The sequence below is a fragment of the Jaculus jaculus genome, chromosome 8 (assembly GCF_020740685.1).
Source record: "Jaculus jaculus isolate mJacJac1 chromosome 8, mJacJac1.mat.Y.cur, whole genome shotgun sequence".
Classification (NCBI taxonomy): domain Eukaryota; kingdom Metazoa; phylum Chordata; class Mammalia; order Rodentia; family Dipodidae; genus Jaculus; species Jaculus jaculus.
Window position 1 is genome coordinate 141,197,503 of NC_059109.1, and position 19,324 is coordinate 141,216,826.

Here is a 19,324-nt window from a genome sequence, read left to right on the forward strand (position 1 = left end):
TTTCCCAATACCCTTGTAAAAGCCAGATGCACAGAGTGGCACATTCATCTGGAGTTCATTTGCAGTGACTAGAAGCCCAGGCGAACCCATTTTCTCTCTCTGCTAGGCATGATGGCGCAGCATTTGGGAGGCTAAGGAAGAAGGATTGTAGGAGTTCCAGGTCAGCCTAGGTTCTTGAAATAAATGCATGGGGCACCACACCCTACTATAACTTTTTTTTTTTAAGAGAACTTGGGGGGGGGTAATATTTACAACATAGAAAAATAACTAATTTCCTCCTGATACACAGAAGGTCAACAGGCCAACCTAAGACAGATGGAGGACAGTCCATCAAAGACCAAAACTAGAGGCCTAAGAGATCTGTGAAAAGACTGCTTTTTGTGCACTAGAAAGGCAAATAAAGACTATGGTGAGCCAGGCATGATGGCGCACACCTTTAATCCCAGCACTAGGGAGGCAGAGGTAGGTGGATCACCATGAGTTCAAGCCACCCTGAGACTACATACTGAATTCCAGGTCAGCCTGGGCTGCAGCAAGACCCTACCTCAAAAAAACAAAAGAAAAAAAAATGACTATGGTAAGGGCTGAGTTATTCAGTGGTAGAGCACTTGCCTAGTGTTAGCAAGATACTGGCTTCATTTCTCAGAAGAGAAAAAAATAAAAAAAGACTACAATTGAGAAACTACTTTAACCTAGATGGTGAACAGATAAAACAACATCAATGTATGGGATAGCAGCATTCCATAATAGGTGGGAAAACTCAGGAGGGCATGTGCCATGGTTTGGATATGAAGTAGCTCCCAGAACAGGTATGTGTTGAAGGCTTAGTTCCCAATATTGCAATATTTAGAGCTGAAACTTTTGGGAAGTGATTGGATCATGAGGGCTAAGCACTTAAAAAACATTATAGGGCTGAAGAGATGGCTTAGTGATTAAGGTGCTTGCCTGCAAAGACTAAAGACCCAGATTCAACTCTCTGGAACCTACATAAGTCAGATGCACAAGGTGGTGTGCACCTTTAATCCCAACACTCAGGAGGCAGAGGTAGGAGGATCGCTGTGAGTTTGAGGGCACCCTGAGACTCCATAGTGAATACCAGGTTAGCCTGAGTTAGAGTGAGACCCTACCTCCTCAAAAAAAATAAATAAATAAAAATAAAAAAGAGTGTAAGAGCCAAAGGAAGGGTAGAACTGCTTGCAATGCCATCTTCAAGACACAAAATGGCCTGGATGAATATCTATTACCTCACAGTGCCTGACACTACTTACACAAGACCTTAATAATAGGATGAAAAGATGATAACATCAAAATAAGAGACTAGGGCTGGAGAGATGGCTTAATGGTTAAGGCACTTGCCTGAGAAGCCTAAGGACCCAGGTTTGATTCTCCAGGTCCCATATAAGCCAGATCACAAGGTGGTGCATGTGTCTGGAATTTGTTTGCAGTGGCCAGAGGCCCTGATGCATTCATTCATTCTCTCTCTCTCTCTGTCTCAAATATAAATAAATAAATAATAAGAGACTAATTGAGAGGGGGAGAGGATATAATGGAGGGTGAATTTGAGAGGAAAAAAGTAGGGATGGGGAGGGAATTATCATGGCTTATTATCTATAATTATGGAAGTTGTCAACAAAAAGTTTTTTAAAACATGGCTGAGCAGTTAAGGCACTTGCCTGCAAAGTCAAAGGACCCAAATTTGATTCCCTAGGACCCACATAAACCAGATACACAAGATGGCACATGCGTACGGAGTTCATTTGCCGTAGCTAAAAGCTCTGGTATGCTCATATTCTCTCTCCTTCCCGCTCGCTCTCCCTCCCTCCCTCCCTCCCTCCCTCCCTCCCTCCCTCCCTCCCTTTTCTATCTCCCCCCCCCCAAAAAAAAGAATGGCTGTGGGTATTCTCCCTATTTTCTTGCCTTTCTTTAGGACTGTGGCCTAACAACAAGCAGAGGCCTACTGAGTTCTAGGTCTCAGGAAGGGGTCATATGGGCATATAGCTTTCCATAGCTCATCTATATCCTGGAGAAACAGACCTAAACCAACAGGGTGAGTCAAGATGAGGACACTTGTTGCAGACAGCAGCTTACTTAGGGCTGGAGGCAGGCATCGAACCAAGGGTCAGGACCCCTGCTTTAGGAGTCCTCACAGCAGGATCAAAGTGAGAAGAAGTCCTCTGGATCTTTTTTGTTTTTTATTTGAAAGAGAGAGAGGTGGAGAGGTGGGGGTGTGGGGAGAGAAACAGGTGCACTGTAGCCTCTAGCCACAGCAAACAAATATACGCCCATTTTCCCTCTCTGCCTGTTTCCCTCTCAAAAATAAAATAAGAGCTGGGTGTGGTGGCACATGCCTTTAATCCCAGCACTTGGTAGGCAGAAGTAGAAGTACTGCTATGAGTTCGAGGCCAGCCTGAGATGACATACTGAATTCCAGGTGAGCCTGGGCTACAGTGAGATTCTACCATGAAAAATAAAAAAGCCAGGTATGGTGCGCACACCTTTAATCCCAGCACTCACACAGGAGGCAAAGGTAGGAGTATCTCTATGAGTTCAAAGCCAACTTGAGACTACATAGTGAATTCAAGGTCAGCCTGGGCTACAGCAAAAAACCCTTCCTTTAAAAAAAAAAAAAAGAATGAGCCGGGTGTGGTGGCGCACGCCTTTAATCCCAGCACTCGGGAGGCAGAGGTAGGAGGATCGCCGTGAGTTCGAGGCCACCCTGAGACTACATAGTGAATTCCAGGTCAGCCTGAGCCAGAGTGAGACCCTACCTCAAAAAACCAAAAAAACAAACAAACAAACAAACAAAAGAATGATGCGGATATGAACAGATAAACAGTAATACTAAATGGGAACACCTAAATTTCAAGAAGACTGCAGAAACTTAGAAAGGAAGCTAGGGCCCTGTAGGGGAGACTTCCGGTTAAGTAGGCGGCATAGGTACCGCGCCAAAGCAGCCTAGGGGGAAATAAGACCAAAAAAACTCAGCAAAATACACACTTTTACTAAAAAGTGAGGTATATTGGAAACTGAAGCAGCAGCGGAGAAGTAGAAGAGATCCAGAGCATTTAGAGCCAGCACAGGCCGGCAAAAGTGGCCCCAGCAGCTCCGCCAACCGCAGCAGCGGCGGCGCACTAGAAAGCCGCCAGGCTCAGCTCAAGCCACAGGAAAAGCCAGGTGTGGGGAGCTTTCACCCACACCGGTGCTCTCCGCAACTCAAGAAAGGTGAGGGGAGAACGGCAGAGGGCAACAGAGGAGCAGACCACGAGGTAGAACAACACATGGAACAGTGAGAGAACTAGAGCAGCTGCGGCTCCCTTGGTGGCAGACCTAATACAGTCCAACAAAGAGAAAGACAAACTTATAGAAAAGTATGAGTGGGAATTTCAAGATATTCGGGACACTATGAAAAGATCAAATATAAGAATTCAGGGCATGGGCTGGAGAGATGGCTTAGCGGTTAAGCGCTTGCCTGTGAAGCCTAAGGACCCCGGTTCGAGGCTCGGTTCCCCAGGTCCCACGTTAGCCAGATGCACAAGGGGGCGCATGCGTCTGGAGTTCATTTGCAGAGGCTGGAAGCCCTGGTGCGCCCATTCACTCTCTCTCCCATTATCTGTCTTTCTCTCTGTGTCTGTCGCTTTCAAATAAATAAATAATTAAAAAAAAAAAAAAAGAATTCAGGGCATAGTAGAAGGAGAAGAATTCCACTCCAAAGGCATAGTAGGCATCTTCAACAAAACCATAGAAGAAAATTTCCCCCAAATTGGGAAAGAGGTGCCAATGCAGATACAGGAAGCCTTTAGAACCCCAGCCAGACAAAACCTGGAAAGAACCTCTCCTCGCCATATTATAATCAAACTTCCAAACACACAAACCAAAGCAAAAATATTGAAAGCAGTTAGAGAGAAAAATCAAGTTACCTACAAAAGCATCAGGATTACAGCAGATTATTCAACACAAACTTTTTTTTTTTATTTTAAATTTTTTATTTATTTATTTGAGAGCGACAGACACAGAGAGAAAGACAGATAGAGGGAGAGAGAGAGAGAGAATGGGCGCGCCAGGGCTTCCAGCCTCTGCAAACCAACTCCAGACGCGTGCGCCCCCTTGTGCATCTGGCTAACGTGGGACCTGGGGAGCCGAGCCTCAAACCGGGGTCCTTAGGCTTCACAGGCAAGCGCTTAACCGCTAAGCCATCTCTCCAGCCCTCAACACAAACTTTTAAAGCCAGAAGGACTTGGAGTGATATATTCCAAGTTCTGAAAGATAACAACTGTCAACCAGGGTTACTTTATCCTCCAAAGTTATCCATTCAAATAGACGGAGAAATGAGGACATTCCATGACAAAAGCAGGTTAAAGGAGTATTTGAATACAAAACCAGCTCTACAGAAAATACTTGATAGAATCCTCCATGCTGAAGAAAAGGAAAAGCACACATATAAGGAACCTAGAAAAAACAAGCAATACTCAAATACTAGTTAACACAAGAGAGCACAGGTAGAACCAGAACCACAAAAAAAAAAAAAAAAAAAAAAAAAAGGCAAACATAAATACACACCTTTCAATAATATCTCTTAATTTAATGGCCTCAATGCCCCAACGAAAAGACATAGGTTTGCAGACTGGGTTAAAAAGCAGGATCCTACAATTTGTTGTCTCCAAGAAACTCACCTTTCTACAAAGGATAGACAGTATCTTAGGGTGAAAGGTTGGAAGACGGTGTTTCAAGCAAATGGGCCTAGAAAACAAGCAGGGGTTGCTATCCTAATATCTGACAAGTTAGACTTTAGTCCAATGTTAGTCAAGAAAGATAAGGAAGGTCACTTTATATTGATTAAGGGCACACTCCAACAGGAGGACATTACAATCCTAAACATATATGCACCTAACATGGGGGCTCTCAAATTCATCAAACAAACACTATTAGAACTAAGGTCACAGATAACACCAAACACAGTGGTAGTGGGTGACTTTAACACCCCACTCTCATCAATTGACAGGTCATCCCGGCAAAAAATAAACAGAGAGGCATGTGGACTAAATGAGGTCATAGAAGGAATGGACCTAACAGATATATACAGGACATTTCATCCAAATGCTGCAAAATATACAATCTTTTCAACAGCACATGGAACATTCTCTAAAATAGACCATATATTAGGACACAAAGCAAATCTTAACAAATTCAGGAAAATTGAAATAATTCCTTGCATTCTATCTGACCACAATGGAATTAAACTACAAACCAGTAGCAAGAAAGGCTACAGAGCATACACAAAATCATGGAAACTAAACAATACACTACTAAATGATGAATGGGTCAATGAAGAAATCAAGAAGGAAATCAAAAAATTTATAGAGTCAAACGATAATGAGAACACAACATATCAAAATCTCTGGGACACAATGAAGGCAGTTCTAAGAGGTAAATTTATAGCCTTAAGTGCCTATATTAAGAAATTAGAAAGGTCACAAGTAAACGACCTAATGCTTCACCTTAAAGCCTTGGAAAAAGAAGAACAAGGCAAACCAAAAATCAGTAGGTGGGAAGAAATAATAAAGATTAGGGCAGAAATTAATGAAATAGAAAAAAAAAAATCCAAAGAATTAATGAAACAAAGAGTTGGTTCTTTGAATGAAAGGATAAACAAGATTGATAAACCCTTAGCAAATCTGACCAAAAGAAAGAAGACACACAAATTAATAAAATCAGAGATGAACAAGGTAACATCACAACAGATTCTAGAGAAATTAAAACAAATCATAGGGGCATACTATAAAAGCATATACTCCACAAAGTATGAAAATCTGAAAGAAATGGACGATTTTCTTGATTTATATGACCTACCTAAATTAAATCAAAATGAGATTAATCACTTAAATAGACCTATAACAAACATGGAGATCCGAACAGTTATCAATAATCTCCCAACCAAAAAAAGCCCAGGCCCAGATGGATTCACTGCTGAATTTTACCAGACCTTTAAGAAAGAGCTAACACCATTGCTTCTTAAGCTTTTCCAAGAAATAGAAAAAGAAGGAATTCTACCAAACTCCTTCTATGAGGCCAGCATCACCCTGATACCAAAACCAGGCAAAGATAGAACAAAAAAAGAAAATTACAGACCAATCTCCCCCATGAACATAGATGCAAAAATTCTCAACAAAATATTGGCAAACAGAATACAAGAGTATACCAAAAAGATCATGGGCTGGAGAGATGGCTTAGCGGTTAAGTGCTCGCCTGTGAAGCCTAAGGACCCCAGTTCGAGGCTTGGTTCCCCAGGTCCCACGTTAGCCAGATGCACAAGGGGGTGCATGCATCTGGAGTTCGTTTGCAGTGGCTGGAAGCCCTGGTGCACCCATCCTCTCTCCCTCCCTCTATCTGTCTTTCTCCCTGTGTCTGTCACTCTCAAATAAATAAATAAATAATGAACAAAAAATATTTTTTTTAAAAAAAAGATCATTCACCATGACCAAGTAGGCTTTATCCCAGAGATACAGGGATGGTGCAATACGCGCAAATCTATAAATGTAATACATTATATAAACGGGTTGAAGGACAAAAATCACATGATCATCTCACTGGACGCAGAGAAAGCATTTGACAAAATCCAACATCCCTTCATGATAAAAGTCCTACAGAGACTGGGAATAGAAGGAACATATCTCAATATAATAAAAGCTATTTATGACAAGCCTACAGCCAACATATTACTAAATGGGGGAAAACTGGAAGCTTTTCCACTAAAATCAGGAACAAGACAAGGGTGTCCACTTTCCCTACTTTTTTAAAATATAGTTCTGGAAGTCTTAGCCATAGCAATAAGGCAAGAGACACGCATAAAAGGGATACAAATTGGAAAGGAAGAGATCAAGTTATCATTATTTGCAGAGGACATGATTCTATACATAAAGGACCCTAAAAACTCTACTAGCAAACGGTTAGAGCTGATCAAAACCTACAGCCATGTAGCAGGATACAAAATAAATACACAGAAATCAGTAGCCTTCATATATGCTAACAACAAACACACAGAGGATGAAATAGAGAATCACTCCCATTCACAATTGCATCAAAAAAAATAAAGTACTTGGAATAAACCTAACCAAGGAAGTAAAGAATCTCTACAATGAGAACTTTAAAACACGCAAGCGAGAAATTGCAGAAGACACTAGAAAGTGGAGAAACATCCCCTTTTCCTGGATTGGAAGAATCAATATTGTGAAAATGGCAATCTTACCAAAATCAACCTACACATTTAATGCAATCCCTATCAAAATTCCAAAAGTATTCTTCATGGAAATAGAAAAAACAATCCAAAAATTCATTTGGAATCACAAAAAACCTCGAATATCTAAAATAATACTGAGCAGCAAAAATAAGGCTGGTGGTATCACCATACCTGATTTTAACCTATACTACAGAGCCATAGTAACAAAAACAGTATGGTACTGGCACAAAAACAGACATGTAGATCAGTGGAACAGAATAGAGGGCCCAGATGTAAGCCCAAGTAGCTATAGCCACCTGATACTCGATAAAAATGCCAAAAATACTCAGTGGAGAAAAGACAGCCTCTTCAGCAAATGGTGTTGGGAAAACTGGATATATATCTGCAGAAGGATAAAAATAGATTCTTCTCTCTCGCCATGCACAAGAATTAAGCCCAAATGGATTAAAGACCTTAACATCAGACCTGGAACTCTGAAACTGCTAGAGGAAAAAGTAGGGGAAACCCTTCAACATATTGGTCTTGGCAAAGACTTTCTGAATACAATCCCAATTGCTCAGGCAATAAAACTGCAGATTAATCACTGGGACCTCATGAAATTACAAAGATTTTGCACTGCAAAGGACACAGTGAAAAAAGCAAAGAGGCAACCTACAGAATGGGAAAATATCTTCACCAGCTATATATCTGATAGAGGATTAATATCTAGGATATATAAAGAACTCAAAAAGTTAAATAATAAGAAATCAAACAAGCCAATCAAAAAATGGGCTATGGAGCTAAATAGAGAATTCTCAAAGGAAGAAATACGAATGGCATATAAGCATCTAAAAAAATGTTCTACGTCACTAGCCATCAGGGAAATGCAGATTAAAACTACATTGAGATTCCATCTCACTCCTGTCAGATTGGCCACCTTCATGAAAACAAATGATCATAAATGTTGGCGGGGATGTGGAAAATAAGGAACCCTTCTACACTGCTGGTGGGAATGCAATCTGGTCCAGCCATTGTGGAAATCAGTGTGGAGGTTCCTAAAACAGCTAAAGATTGATCTACCATATGACCCAGCTATAGCACTCCTAGGCATATATCCTAAGGACTCATCTCATTTCCTTAGAAGTACCTGCTCAACCATGTTTATTGCTGCTCAATTTATAATAGCTGGGAAATGGAACCAGCCTAGATGTCCCTCAACTGATGAGTGGATAATGAAGATGTGGCACATTTATACAATGGAGTTCTACTCAGCAGTAAAGAAAAATGAAGTTATGAAATTTGCAGAAAAATGGATGGATCTGGAAAGGATTATACTAAGTGTGGTAACCTAGGCCCAGAAAGCCAAGCGCCACATGTTCTCTCTCATATGTGGATCCTAGCTTCTGAGTGAGAATGAAAATATTTAGTAGCAGAGGCCAGTAAGTTAAAAAGGAGACATAAAGAGAATAGAAAGGAAGGGAGAAGGGTACTTAATAGGTTGATATTGTATGTATGTAAGTACAATGATTGTGATGGGGAGGTAATATGATGGAGAATGGAATTTCAAAGGGGAAAGTGGGGGGGGGAATTACCATGGGTTTTTTTTATAATCATGGAAAATGCTAATAAAAATTAAAAAAATAAAATTAAAATTAAAAAAACCAATAAAATAAATAAATGGCACTGTATTTAAAAAAAAAAAAAGAAAGGAAGCTGTGGTGGTTTGATTCAGGTGTCCCCCATAAACTTAGGTGTTCTGAATGCTAGGTTCCCAGCTGATGGATATTTGGGAATTAATGCCTCCTGGAGGGAATGTATTATTTGGGGTGGGCTTAAGGGCTTTATAGCCAGGTTCCCCATGCCAGTGTTTGGCACACTCCCCTGTTGCTATTGTCCACCTTATGTTGGCCAGGGGGTGACGTCCACCCTCTGCTCATGCCATCGTTTTCCCCTGCCATCGTGGAGCTTCCCCTCGAGCCTGTAAGCCAAAATAAATCTCTTTTTCCCAGAAGCTGTTCTTGGTTGGGTGATTTCTACCAGCAATGCGAACCGGACTGCAACAGAAGCTATCCTCCCCAAGCCAAAACTGTGAATAATGCAGAGGACAATAACTGAATCAGAACTTGTACCCCACATGCAGCTACTCAGGACAAATCCCTCCACGTAAAGAAGTCAGGAGGACTGGAGAAATGGCTTAGCAATTAAGGCACTTGCCTACAAAGCAAAAGGATCTAGGTTCAATTCCCCAGGACACACATAAGACAGATGCACAAGGTGGCACATGTGTCTGGAGTCTCGTTTGCAGAGGATAAAGGCCCTGGTGCGCCCATTCTCTCTCTCTCTCTCTCTCAAATAAATAAAAATAAATTAATAAATAAAAATTTTGGAGTGAAGGAAGATAGGAAGCCTCTAGAGGTCAGGAAACAAACCTACCCTTGGCCACGAGCAAATAAAGGGTCAGTGTTAGATGAATGGCTAAAGACACCAAGTATCTTGGCAATTAGACAGTGAAAAACACACAAGATAAATATGGAGATCACTAGGAACAGCTCAGGCAGAATGCAGAACATGCAGAGTGTACAGGGACTGAACTAGTTCACATCTCCAATTGTCAAGGTGAAAAACAGCATCAGGACAAACCAAACCCAAATATACCTGTGGGCCTCCTTTTCAGCTTTCCAAGTTTTGAACAGTATCTGGGCAAAGGCTTCAACAACCATCAAGACCTGCACTAGCTCACTTGCGTGCACTCTCTCTCATAAATAAGTAAATAAAACTTAAAAAAGAAACTCCCACTGAAAAGTCCTACTTCAGATAGGGTCTTATGCTGTATCTACAAAGCAGCAGGAAGAAACACAAATCCAACTAGGAATGCGCCCAGAGACAGTTCTGTAGAGCTATCCATACAAGCTTCCATCTGCCATAAGGATGAGGCCTGGAGGGGTCCAGTATCCGAGCTCCCAAGCAGGAGGCCAGGTCCACTCTCTGCAGCTGGCAGCCAAGTCATACATGTGAGGAGACCTGGTCTACTTGGGACACAGGATGACAAGGACAGCAAAAAATCAGTCTAGAAATTTCTTCTCATTGTTGGGGGGGGTGAGGAGATGGTTTAGTGGTTAAAAGCACTTGCTACACAAACCTCACAACCAGAGTTCAGATCCCAAGAACTCATATAAAGCTAAACAAAGTAATGCATATGCCTGTACTCCTTGTGTGTCTAAAGCAAGATGGAAGGTAGAACCACGAGAATCGTGAGGCTATTGGGACAGCTAGCCTGGTGTATGCAACAGCAAACAAGAGGCTCTGTCTCAAACAAGGTAGAAGACAAGAACTGACATTCTGAGGTTGTCCTGACTTCTACATGTGCACCATGGCACAAGCATGCGTGCACACATACACACACATACAAAAGTAACCAAACCAAAAGCTCATCTGTTGCTTCATGAAAAGCCAAGGTTACCATGAAGATACCACACGCAAGATACAGCAAAGCCAAAGACCCAGGGATGCCAGTCCCCTGAACAGCAAGAGGAAAGACTCATACAACTCCTTTTATTTATTTATTTTTATTGTTATTTTTTGGATTTTCAAGATAGGGTCTCACTGTGGCCCAGGTTAACCTAGAACTCACTATGTAGTCTCAGGGTAGCCTTGAACTCATGATAATCCTTCTACCTCTGTCTCCCAAGTGCTGGGATTAAAGGTGTGCATCACCATGCCCTACTCACACAACTCTTCTGTCCTCACTACTGCCCTCATCTCACTCACTGTCAGGGACAGGAGCTGCTCTGCTATGTCACAGTTCTGTTTATAGGTGGCAAAAGGAAACCAGCAGTTTAGTCACTTATGAGTTCTTTGCCCAATTAATTCTCACTTCAGACATATAGAACAAGAGATGGGGAAGAAAATGTTTAATTGCCACTGCTCATTTATCATAATGGAAATTAACAAATGATTTTAGAAGTACATGGCCATGAGGAAGAGCTGAGGTATCACCCCAGAGTCTACAGTGATCCCCTTGCTTTTCACCCTGATGCTTAAAATATGCTGGGTCCAACCCAAGAATCTCATGTGCACAGCAATCTTGAGGCTCACTTATACCCTGGCACACCAGCTGTGCCACCATAATCCAGCAGGGCTGAGATTCAGTCCTTACCCATGAGGGGCCAGATTTGTTGTTACCAGTACTGTCTTCACCTCCTCTACACCACTACCATCAACTGCAGTGTCTGGAGTTGTCACAACCACCACCTCCTCCATGTGGACGCTCACATCCGGGGTCGCCATGGCTCTTTAGAAGAGGATGCCCAGGGTCAGCAGTGTCACTCCTCCAGGATCTTACGTCCTAGGGAAAACAAGGCAGGGCACAGGTCACAAGGTGATTTCCATATCTGTACAACAGATCACCCCAGGGCTGAGTAGTAGAGCACTTGCCTAGCATGTGCTCAGAGCTCTGGATTTCATACCCAGCACTGAAAAAATAAAAAAAATAAAAAAGTATGCTAACAGAGCACCCAGAAGATGGCCTCTCTCAATATCAACAAAGATCCTACTCCATATCCCACCCATTGCTCTCTAACAATAACTGACAACAACATAAGGGCCTCTGAGTCTGTGGGTAGTATGAACACAACTGAATCTTTCCCTCTGGCTGGCCTACATTCCCCTACTCGATCCACATGGGCCTGGAAGCTCAGAGGCATCAACAGGACATGGAGGGAGCTCGTATAGCACATGACTTAAATGACTTTTCTGAAGGAGGGCTTCCTGCTGGCTACTTTTCTCTGTGCCTCTGCTGGCTGAACTTGGCCTGAGCCTAGTGCAGGTAGAAATCACTTAGCCTTAGGAAAGGAAGGAGGAAACCCACATAAGACAGAAAAGGGGAAATGCCCCTTTTGGTTTGTTTATTTTTAGTTTTTTTCAAAATAGGGTTTCACTCTAGCCCCGGCTGAACTAGAATTCACTCAGTAGCCCCAAGTATGCCTAGAACACATCAATCCTCATACCTCTGCCTCTCAAATGCTGGGATTAAAGGTGCATGTTACCACACCTAGCAGGGCAGATTCCAAGTTTGTGCTTCTTTTTTTAAAAGCATTTTTATTTTCTTTAATTTTTTTTTTTTTTGGTTTGTTTTTTTTGAGTTAGGGTCTTGCTCTAGCCCAGGCTGACCTGAAATTCACTATGTAGTCTCAGGGTGGCCTTGAACTCATGGTGATCCTCCTACCTCTGCCTCCCTAGTGCTGGGACATATGAGTGTCACAATGGCATTTGAATCCAGAAGTTCTGAGCTGTAGTGTGCTATGCTGATTGGGTGTCTGCATTGAGTTCAGCATCAATACAGTGACTTCCTGGGAGCAAGGGACCACCAAAGTTGCCTACGGAGGGGTGAATCGGCCTGAGTCAGAAACGGAGGAGGTCAAAACTCCTGTGCTGATCAGATATACTGCTGCTTAAGGACTATCCTCTGAGCTGCCCATTTCAGGCCCTTCAAGAGATAGAATCCCAGTTTCCATTTAAATATATATTTTTTTAATTTGCAAAGAGACAGAGAGAATATGGGCATGCTAGAGCCTCTAGCCACTGCCACTGCAAAGAAATTCCAAATACATGTATGTGTATCTTGTGTTGATACTGGGGAATCAAACCCAGTTGTTAGGCTTTGTAGGCAAGTGCCTTACCCACTTGAGTCATCTTTCTAGCCCCAGCTTTCAGTTTTTGTTATTACTATTATTATTAATTTTTGTCTTTGCTGACCCTGCCCTAGGAAAACTCAAGATCTCGCTCCAATCCCACACTTGAAGCAGTAGCTTCACAAGCAGTAAACTCAATGTGACTTTTCTCCTCACTAGAGGACAGTGTACTAAGAATGTGGGGGTTGTGCATTCTCACACTCCATGCTGTGTCAGGCCCAAAATGGACCAGTCACAAAATGTTGGACATGTACAGAAGCCTTGAGTTTCTAAGCCAGAGAATAAAGGAAGGGCCCTGAATATCCAGTCAGAAAGGGGCATGTATGGACAGGAGGGAGGTTCAGACAGGGCTGCATACAGCTGCATGAGAAAGCCTGGATCATCCCGAGGTAGTTCATTTGTGGACATAACTCTATATGGAAAATCAAAGGCTTTGAGAACTGAACTACAGAGTAGAACATGCTTGGGTCTCAGTAGTATCACAGAGGTGAATCTAGGACTACTGCAGAGACTCTGAAAATGGACCTGAACACAGACTGGGGAAGAGATCCAAATGCTCCACTGACTGGGTATGTTTGGAAAGCATCTGTAATGTCAGCACTCAATAGGCAGAGGGAGGATTTTAAATTCAAGATCAGCCTGTACTGCATAGCAAGATCCTGTCTCAAAAATACAAACAGGGGCTGGAGAGATGGCTTAGCAGTTAAGGTGCTTGCCTGCAAAGCCAAAGGACCTAGATTCAATTCCCCAGGGCCTATGTAAGCCAGATATGCACAAGGTGGCACATGTGTCTGGAGTTCGTATGCAGTGTACCCATTCTCTCCCTCTCCTCCCCCTCTCTTTCTCTTTCAACTAAATAAATAAAAACACAAATAAATAAACCAGTCATTATAGCTCCTGTTCAGCTCCTACTGCAGCAAAAATGTCCAGCACTCTGAGAAACTGAAAGAAAACCCAATTTCACAACATAACTTCAAGTTTTCAAGTACAATACAAAACTGCTTGACATATATAAAAGACCAGGAAAGCCTACATAACTCTCAAGGGGAAAATAATCAAAAGAATCTGACTTTGAGATGACTGCTAGAGTCAACAGAAACTTATAGGTAGCTATTCCCCACATGCCCCCAATAACCAAGAGTAAGATGAGCCTGCCTGTGCCAAACAGAGAGGTCTGGGCACAGAAACAGAAGTTCTCACCAATCAGAAGTCTAAGAATCAAAAGGTACAATAACCAGTGCCAGGAATACATCTCAGTGCACAGCACTTGCTCAGCATGCTCAAGGCCCTGGTTCAAATCAGCACCAACAAAAATGTGTGTGCACATGTGTGTGTGTAAAATAAAAAGACTAATAATAAATACAAAATGAATAGGGTGCAAAGCTTTAATCCCAGCACTCAGGAGACTGAGGTAGGAGGATCACTGTGAATTTGAGGCCAGACTGGGACTACAGAGTGAGTTCAGGTCAGCCTGGGCAGTAGTGAGATCTTACTTCAAAAGCGGGAGGGGTGGGGGAGAGGGGAAGGTTCAGGGACTGGAGAGATGGCTTAGTGATTAAGGTGATTAAGGTACTTACTTGCCTGCAAAACCTAAGGACTCAGGTTCAATTCCCCAGAACCCATGTAAGCCAGATGTACATGGTAGCACATGCTTCTGGAGTTCATTTGTAGTTGGATACAGCCCCTGGTGTGCCCATATTCATTCTCTCTCTCATAAATAAAAAAAAATATTTTTAATATATTTTATTTATTTATTTGAGACTTGAGAAAGGCAGAGAAAGAAAGGGAGGGAGAGGAAGAGAATGGGCACACCAGGACCTTTGGCCACTGCAAACAAACTTCAGACACATGCACCCTCTTGTGCATCTGGCTTACATGGGTCCTGGAGAATTGAACCGGGATCCTTTGCCTTTGCAGGCAAATGCCTTAACCACTAAGCCACCTCTCCAGCCCAAAATTAAAATATTTTTTAAAACATAGGGCTAAAGCTGGGCGTGGTGGCACACGCCTTTAATTCCAGCACTCAGGAAGAGGTAGGAGGATTGCTATGAGTTCGAGGCCACCCTGAGACTACACAGTGAATTCCAGGTCAGCCTGAGCTAGAGTGAGACACTACCTCAAAAAAACAAAAAAAAAAAAAAAAATTGGGCTGAGCCAGGCGTGGTGGCTCACACCTTTAATCCCAGCACTAGAGAGACAGAGGTAGGAGGATCACGGAGAGTTCAAGCCACCCTAAGACAACTGAGTGAATTCCAGGTCAGCCTGAGCTAGAGTAAAACCCTACCTTGAAAAACCAAAAAAATAGAGATGCCAAAACAACATTTCATATCCTACGACAAAATACATCAATCTCGGGCTGGAGAGATGGCTTAGCAGTTAAGCGCTAGCCTGTGAAGCCTAAGGACCCCGGTTCGAGGCTCGGTTCCCCAGGTCCCACGTTAGCCAGATGCACAAGGGGGCGCACGCATCTGGAGTTCGTTTGCAGAGGCTGGAAGCCCTGGCGTGCCCTTCTCTCTCTCTCCCTCTGTCTTTCTCTCTGTGTCTATCGCTCTCAAATAAATAAATAAAATTAAAAAAAATACATCAATCTCTAATAATAACAATATCCATGGTGTTTTATAACTTAAAAGAAAAAAAGAAAAACCAAAAAAAAAAAAAGTGAGGGCTAGAAAGAGAAAGAAGAAAAGAGTGTAGTGTGCAATCAAGCACCTTTAAACTGCTGAGCCATCTCCCCAACCCTGAAAAGGGTGTTGTTTTCACACAGGGTCTTCATATGTGGCACAGGCTAACCTTGAACTTTCAATCTTCTTGTACTACTTACTAAGTACTATGATATTATACAACCCCCCCCCTCAATTCTGTAGACTATTTCTAGATTACTTGTAATACCTAATAAAATGCAAGTGCTATTTAAAGATTGCTATTGTTAGCCAGGCGTGTTGGCACACGCCTTTAATCCCACCACTCGGGAGGCAGAGGTAGGAGGATCCCCATGAGTTCAAGGCCACCCTGAGACTCCATAGTTAATTCTAGGTCAGCCTGAGCCAGAGTGAGACCCAACCTCAAAAAACTAAAAAAAAAGAAAAAAACAAAAAAGATTGCTGTTGTTTAGCAACTAGTAAAAAGCCTACACACACATACACACACACACACACACACACACACACACACACACACAACAAAAAAAACAAATAGGGCTGAAGATAGGTCAAGGTCCTGGCGTGACCATTCTTGCTATCTGCCTCTTTCTCTCAAATAAATAAATGAAATGAAACTTATATTTAAAAAAAAAAAAAAGGGCTGGGGAGATGGCTTAGCAGTTAAAGGCTTGTCTGTGAAACCTAAGGACCCCAATTTAAGGCTCAATGCCCCAGGACCCATGTAAGCCAGATGCACAAGGTGGCACATGCCTCTGGAGTTCATTTGCAGTAGCTAGAGGCCCTGATGTGCCCATTCTCTCTCTCTTTGCCTCTTTCTCTATTTGTTGCTCTCAAATAAATAATATAAAAAATAAAATTAAAAAATGCAAAAATAAATAGATACAAAATGAAACATTAGATGGGTTCTACCTAAGAATGGAGATAATAAAGGAGCCAGGGGATATAAGAGACTCAGAAATCAAGCAACCTGAGCAGCAGGAAGAGAAGAGAAAAGCAAGTTAAACCAAGCTTCAAGCAGGTATAGCAAGATCGCAAGTCTAATATGTATCAAAGAAGTCACAAAATAAAGAGGCAAAACCACTCAGCTGAAAAGTATTTGAAGACATACTTGCTAAACACAGCCAGGCATGGTGGTGCACAGCTACAGTCCCAGCATTTGGAAGGTGGAGGCAGGAGGATCATAACTTGAAGATTTATCCTCAACTATAAACCAGGCATGGTGGCACACACCTTTAATCCCAGCACTAGGCAGAGGTAGGAGGATCACCGTGAGCTTGAGGCCACCCTAAGAATACAGAGTGAATTCTAGGTCAGCCTGGGCTAGAGTGAGACCCTACCTCGAAAAAGCAAAATAAAAAAAAAAAAAAAAGATTTATCCTCAGCTATATAGATAGCAATTTTGAAGACATGAGACCCTGCCTTAAAAGCAAACAAACAGCTGGGCTTGGTGTCACACGCCTTTAATCCCAGCACTTGGGAGGCAGAGGTAGGAAAATCGCCATGAGTTCAAGGCCATCTTGAGACTACATAGTGAATTCTAGGTCAGCCTGTGCTACAGCGAGACCCTACCTCAACAAAACAAAACAAGGGGCTGAAGAGATGGCTTAGCAGTTGAGGTGCTTGCCTACAAAGCCAAAGAACCAAGGTTCAACTCCCTAGGACCCACATAAGCCAGATGTACAAGGGGCCTCACGCATCTAGAGTTCATTTGCAGTAACTGGAGGCTCTGGTGTGCCCATTCTCTCTTTCTCTCTCAAATAAATAAATATGTAAGTAAAAAAAATTTTAAAACAAAGAACTCATAGAGAACCTTCCCTTTTCAGATGGCAGTAACCTTGGGATGACTCAGAAGGCATCGTGGTGCTAGGAAGAAGTGACAGGACAGCTCAGCACTGCAATATCTCTATCACATCTTCCAAGGCCAAGGGTCCATTGCGGAAGATGGCAGAAAGAATGTAAGAGCCAAAGGAAGGGTAGGACTCCTTACAATGTGCTCCTCCAGACACAAAATGGCCTGGATATCCATGACCTCACAGTGCTTGATACCACCCACACAAGACCATCTTAATAGGAAGAAAAGATTATGACTTCAAAATAAAAGAAAAACTGATTGAGGAGGAGGGGGTATGATGGAGAATGGAGTTTCAAAGAAGAAAGTGGGGGCAGGGAGGGCATTACCATGGGATATTGTTTATAATCATGGAAGTTGTTGATAATAAGAAAATAATAAAGTTTTTTAAAAAGCACTCACAGCAATCTTCCTATTTCTGAGGGGACAGTCTGACAGAGGTCAACCAATTTTCAATCCCTAACAGTATAAATTATTCAGAGGAAAAACACTGAGGAGTATTTACAAGGATCTGACATTTTCTTCAACAAACTGTCTTTTAAAACACTGATTTCCTTCAGCCCAGCATCCCAAGGAAGGTTGCATCCTTCTTGACTTAAGCAAATAACAAGACAAGCAACCATGAAGAAGACACCATAGGAGTCCATCTACAGAATCTCCTCAAATACACCTCTAGGAGAGTGCATTGGCAAGAATGGGGACAGTGTTATACTACACAAAAAAAGGCAGACAGTTATGAAAAGGAGTGCCAAGGAAATTTCTAGGGCAATGAGCTCTTCTGTATTCTGTGAAATGATTATATGAATCTACATATGTTGAAATTCATACAACTTTATATTTTTTTTAATTATATTTTTAACTTATATGTGTGTGTGTGTGTGTGTGTGTGTGTGTGTGTGTGTGTGTGTGTTTATATTTTTAAGCCAGGCGTGATAGCACATGCCTTTAATCCCAGCACTCGGGAGGCAGAGGTAGGAGGACCACTGAGAGTTAGAGGCCAGCCTAAGACTATATAGTAAATTCCAGGCCAGCATGGTCTAGAGCAAGACCCTACCTCAAAAAAACAAAACAATACAAAACCAAAAAACCAACCAACCAAACAAACAAACAAACACAGAAGCCAGGCCTGGGAGCATACGCCTTTAATCCCAGCACTCAGTAAGCAGAGGTAGGAGGATCACTGTGAGTTTGAGACCAACCTGGGTCTACAGAGTGAGTTCCAGGTCAGCCTCAGCTAAAGATCCTACCTTGAAAAGAAAAATAAATAAATAAATAAGCATACACATAGTTCATTTTAGTGTTTTCAATATTTTTTAAATATTTTATTTATTTGAGAGAGAAAGAGGTAGATGGGGAAAGAGAGGATGGGTGAATGAACTCCAGTTATATGTGCCACCCTGTGCATCTGGCTTACGAGGCTACTGAGAAATCGAATCTGGGTCCTTAGGCTTCGAAGGCAAGCACCTTAACTGCTAAGCCATATATCTAGCCCTTAATTTTTTTTTTCTGAGACACAGTCTATATATAGCCCAGGCTAGTCTTGAATTCACACCAATATTCCTGCCTCAGTGTCCCAAATACTGAGATTTCAGGGAAGTAGACTTCTAAATCTTTAAATAAAAACTAAACCAAAAGACAAGTTAAATTAAACAAGGAGGCTAGGAATATGATTCAGTAGCAGTTAAAGGCATTTGTTTGCAAAGTATGTCAGCCTGGGTTCAGTCCTCAAGCCTTTCACATAAAGCAAATAAAAAAAGCACCACAAGTATCTGGCACTCCTTTGCAATGACAGTATATGTTCCTACCTCAAAACAACAAGTTAGGACTGGAGAGATGGCTAAGTGGTTAAGACACTTGCCTACAAAGCCAAAGGATTCCAGTTCCACTCTCCAGGACCCACATGAGCCAGATG

The 19,324-nt window shown here is 42.2% G+C and overlaps 1 protein-coding gene across 2 annotated transcripts in view; it reads right to left on the bottom strand.

The window, feature by feature from the left end:
* The window catches only part of Gmeb2 (glucocorticoid modulatory element binding protein 2), a 49,784-nt gene that overhangs the window by 21,852 nt on the left and 8,608 nt on the right, over positions 1–19,324 (bottom strand). The window contains exon 2 of one of the 2 annotated variants that reach the window (XM_045156875.1): positions 11,370–11,558. In XM_045156875.1, coding sequence (XP_045012810.1) covers positions 11,370–11,500 — 131 coding nt within the window. In that variant the 5' untranslated portion in view covers positions 11,501–11,558. Of the gene's footprint in view, positions 1–11,369; positions 11,559–19,324 lie in introns of those variants that run through there. The other variant, XM_045156876.1, reaches the window with a different exon arrangement.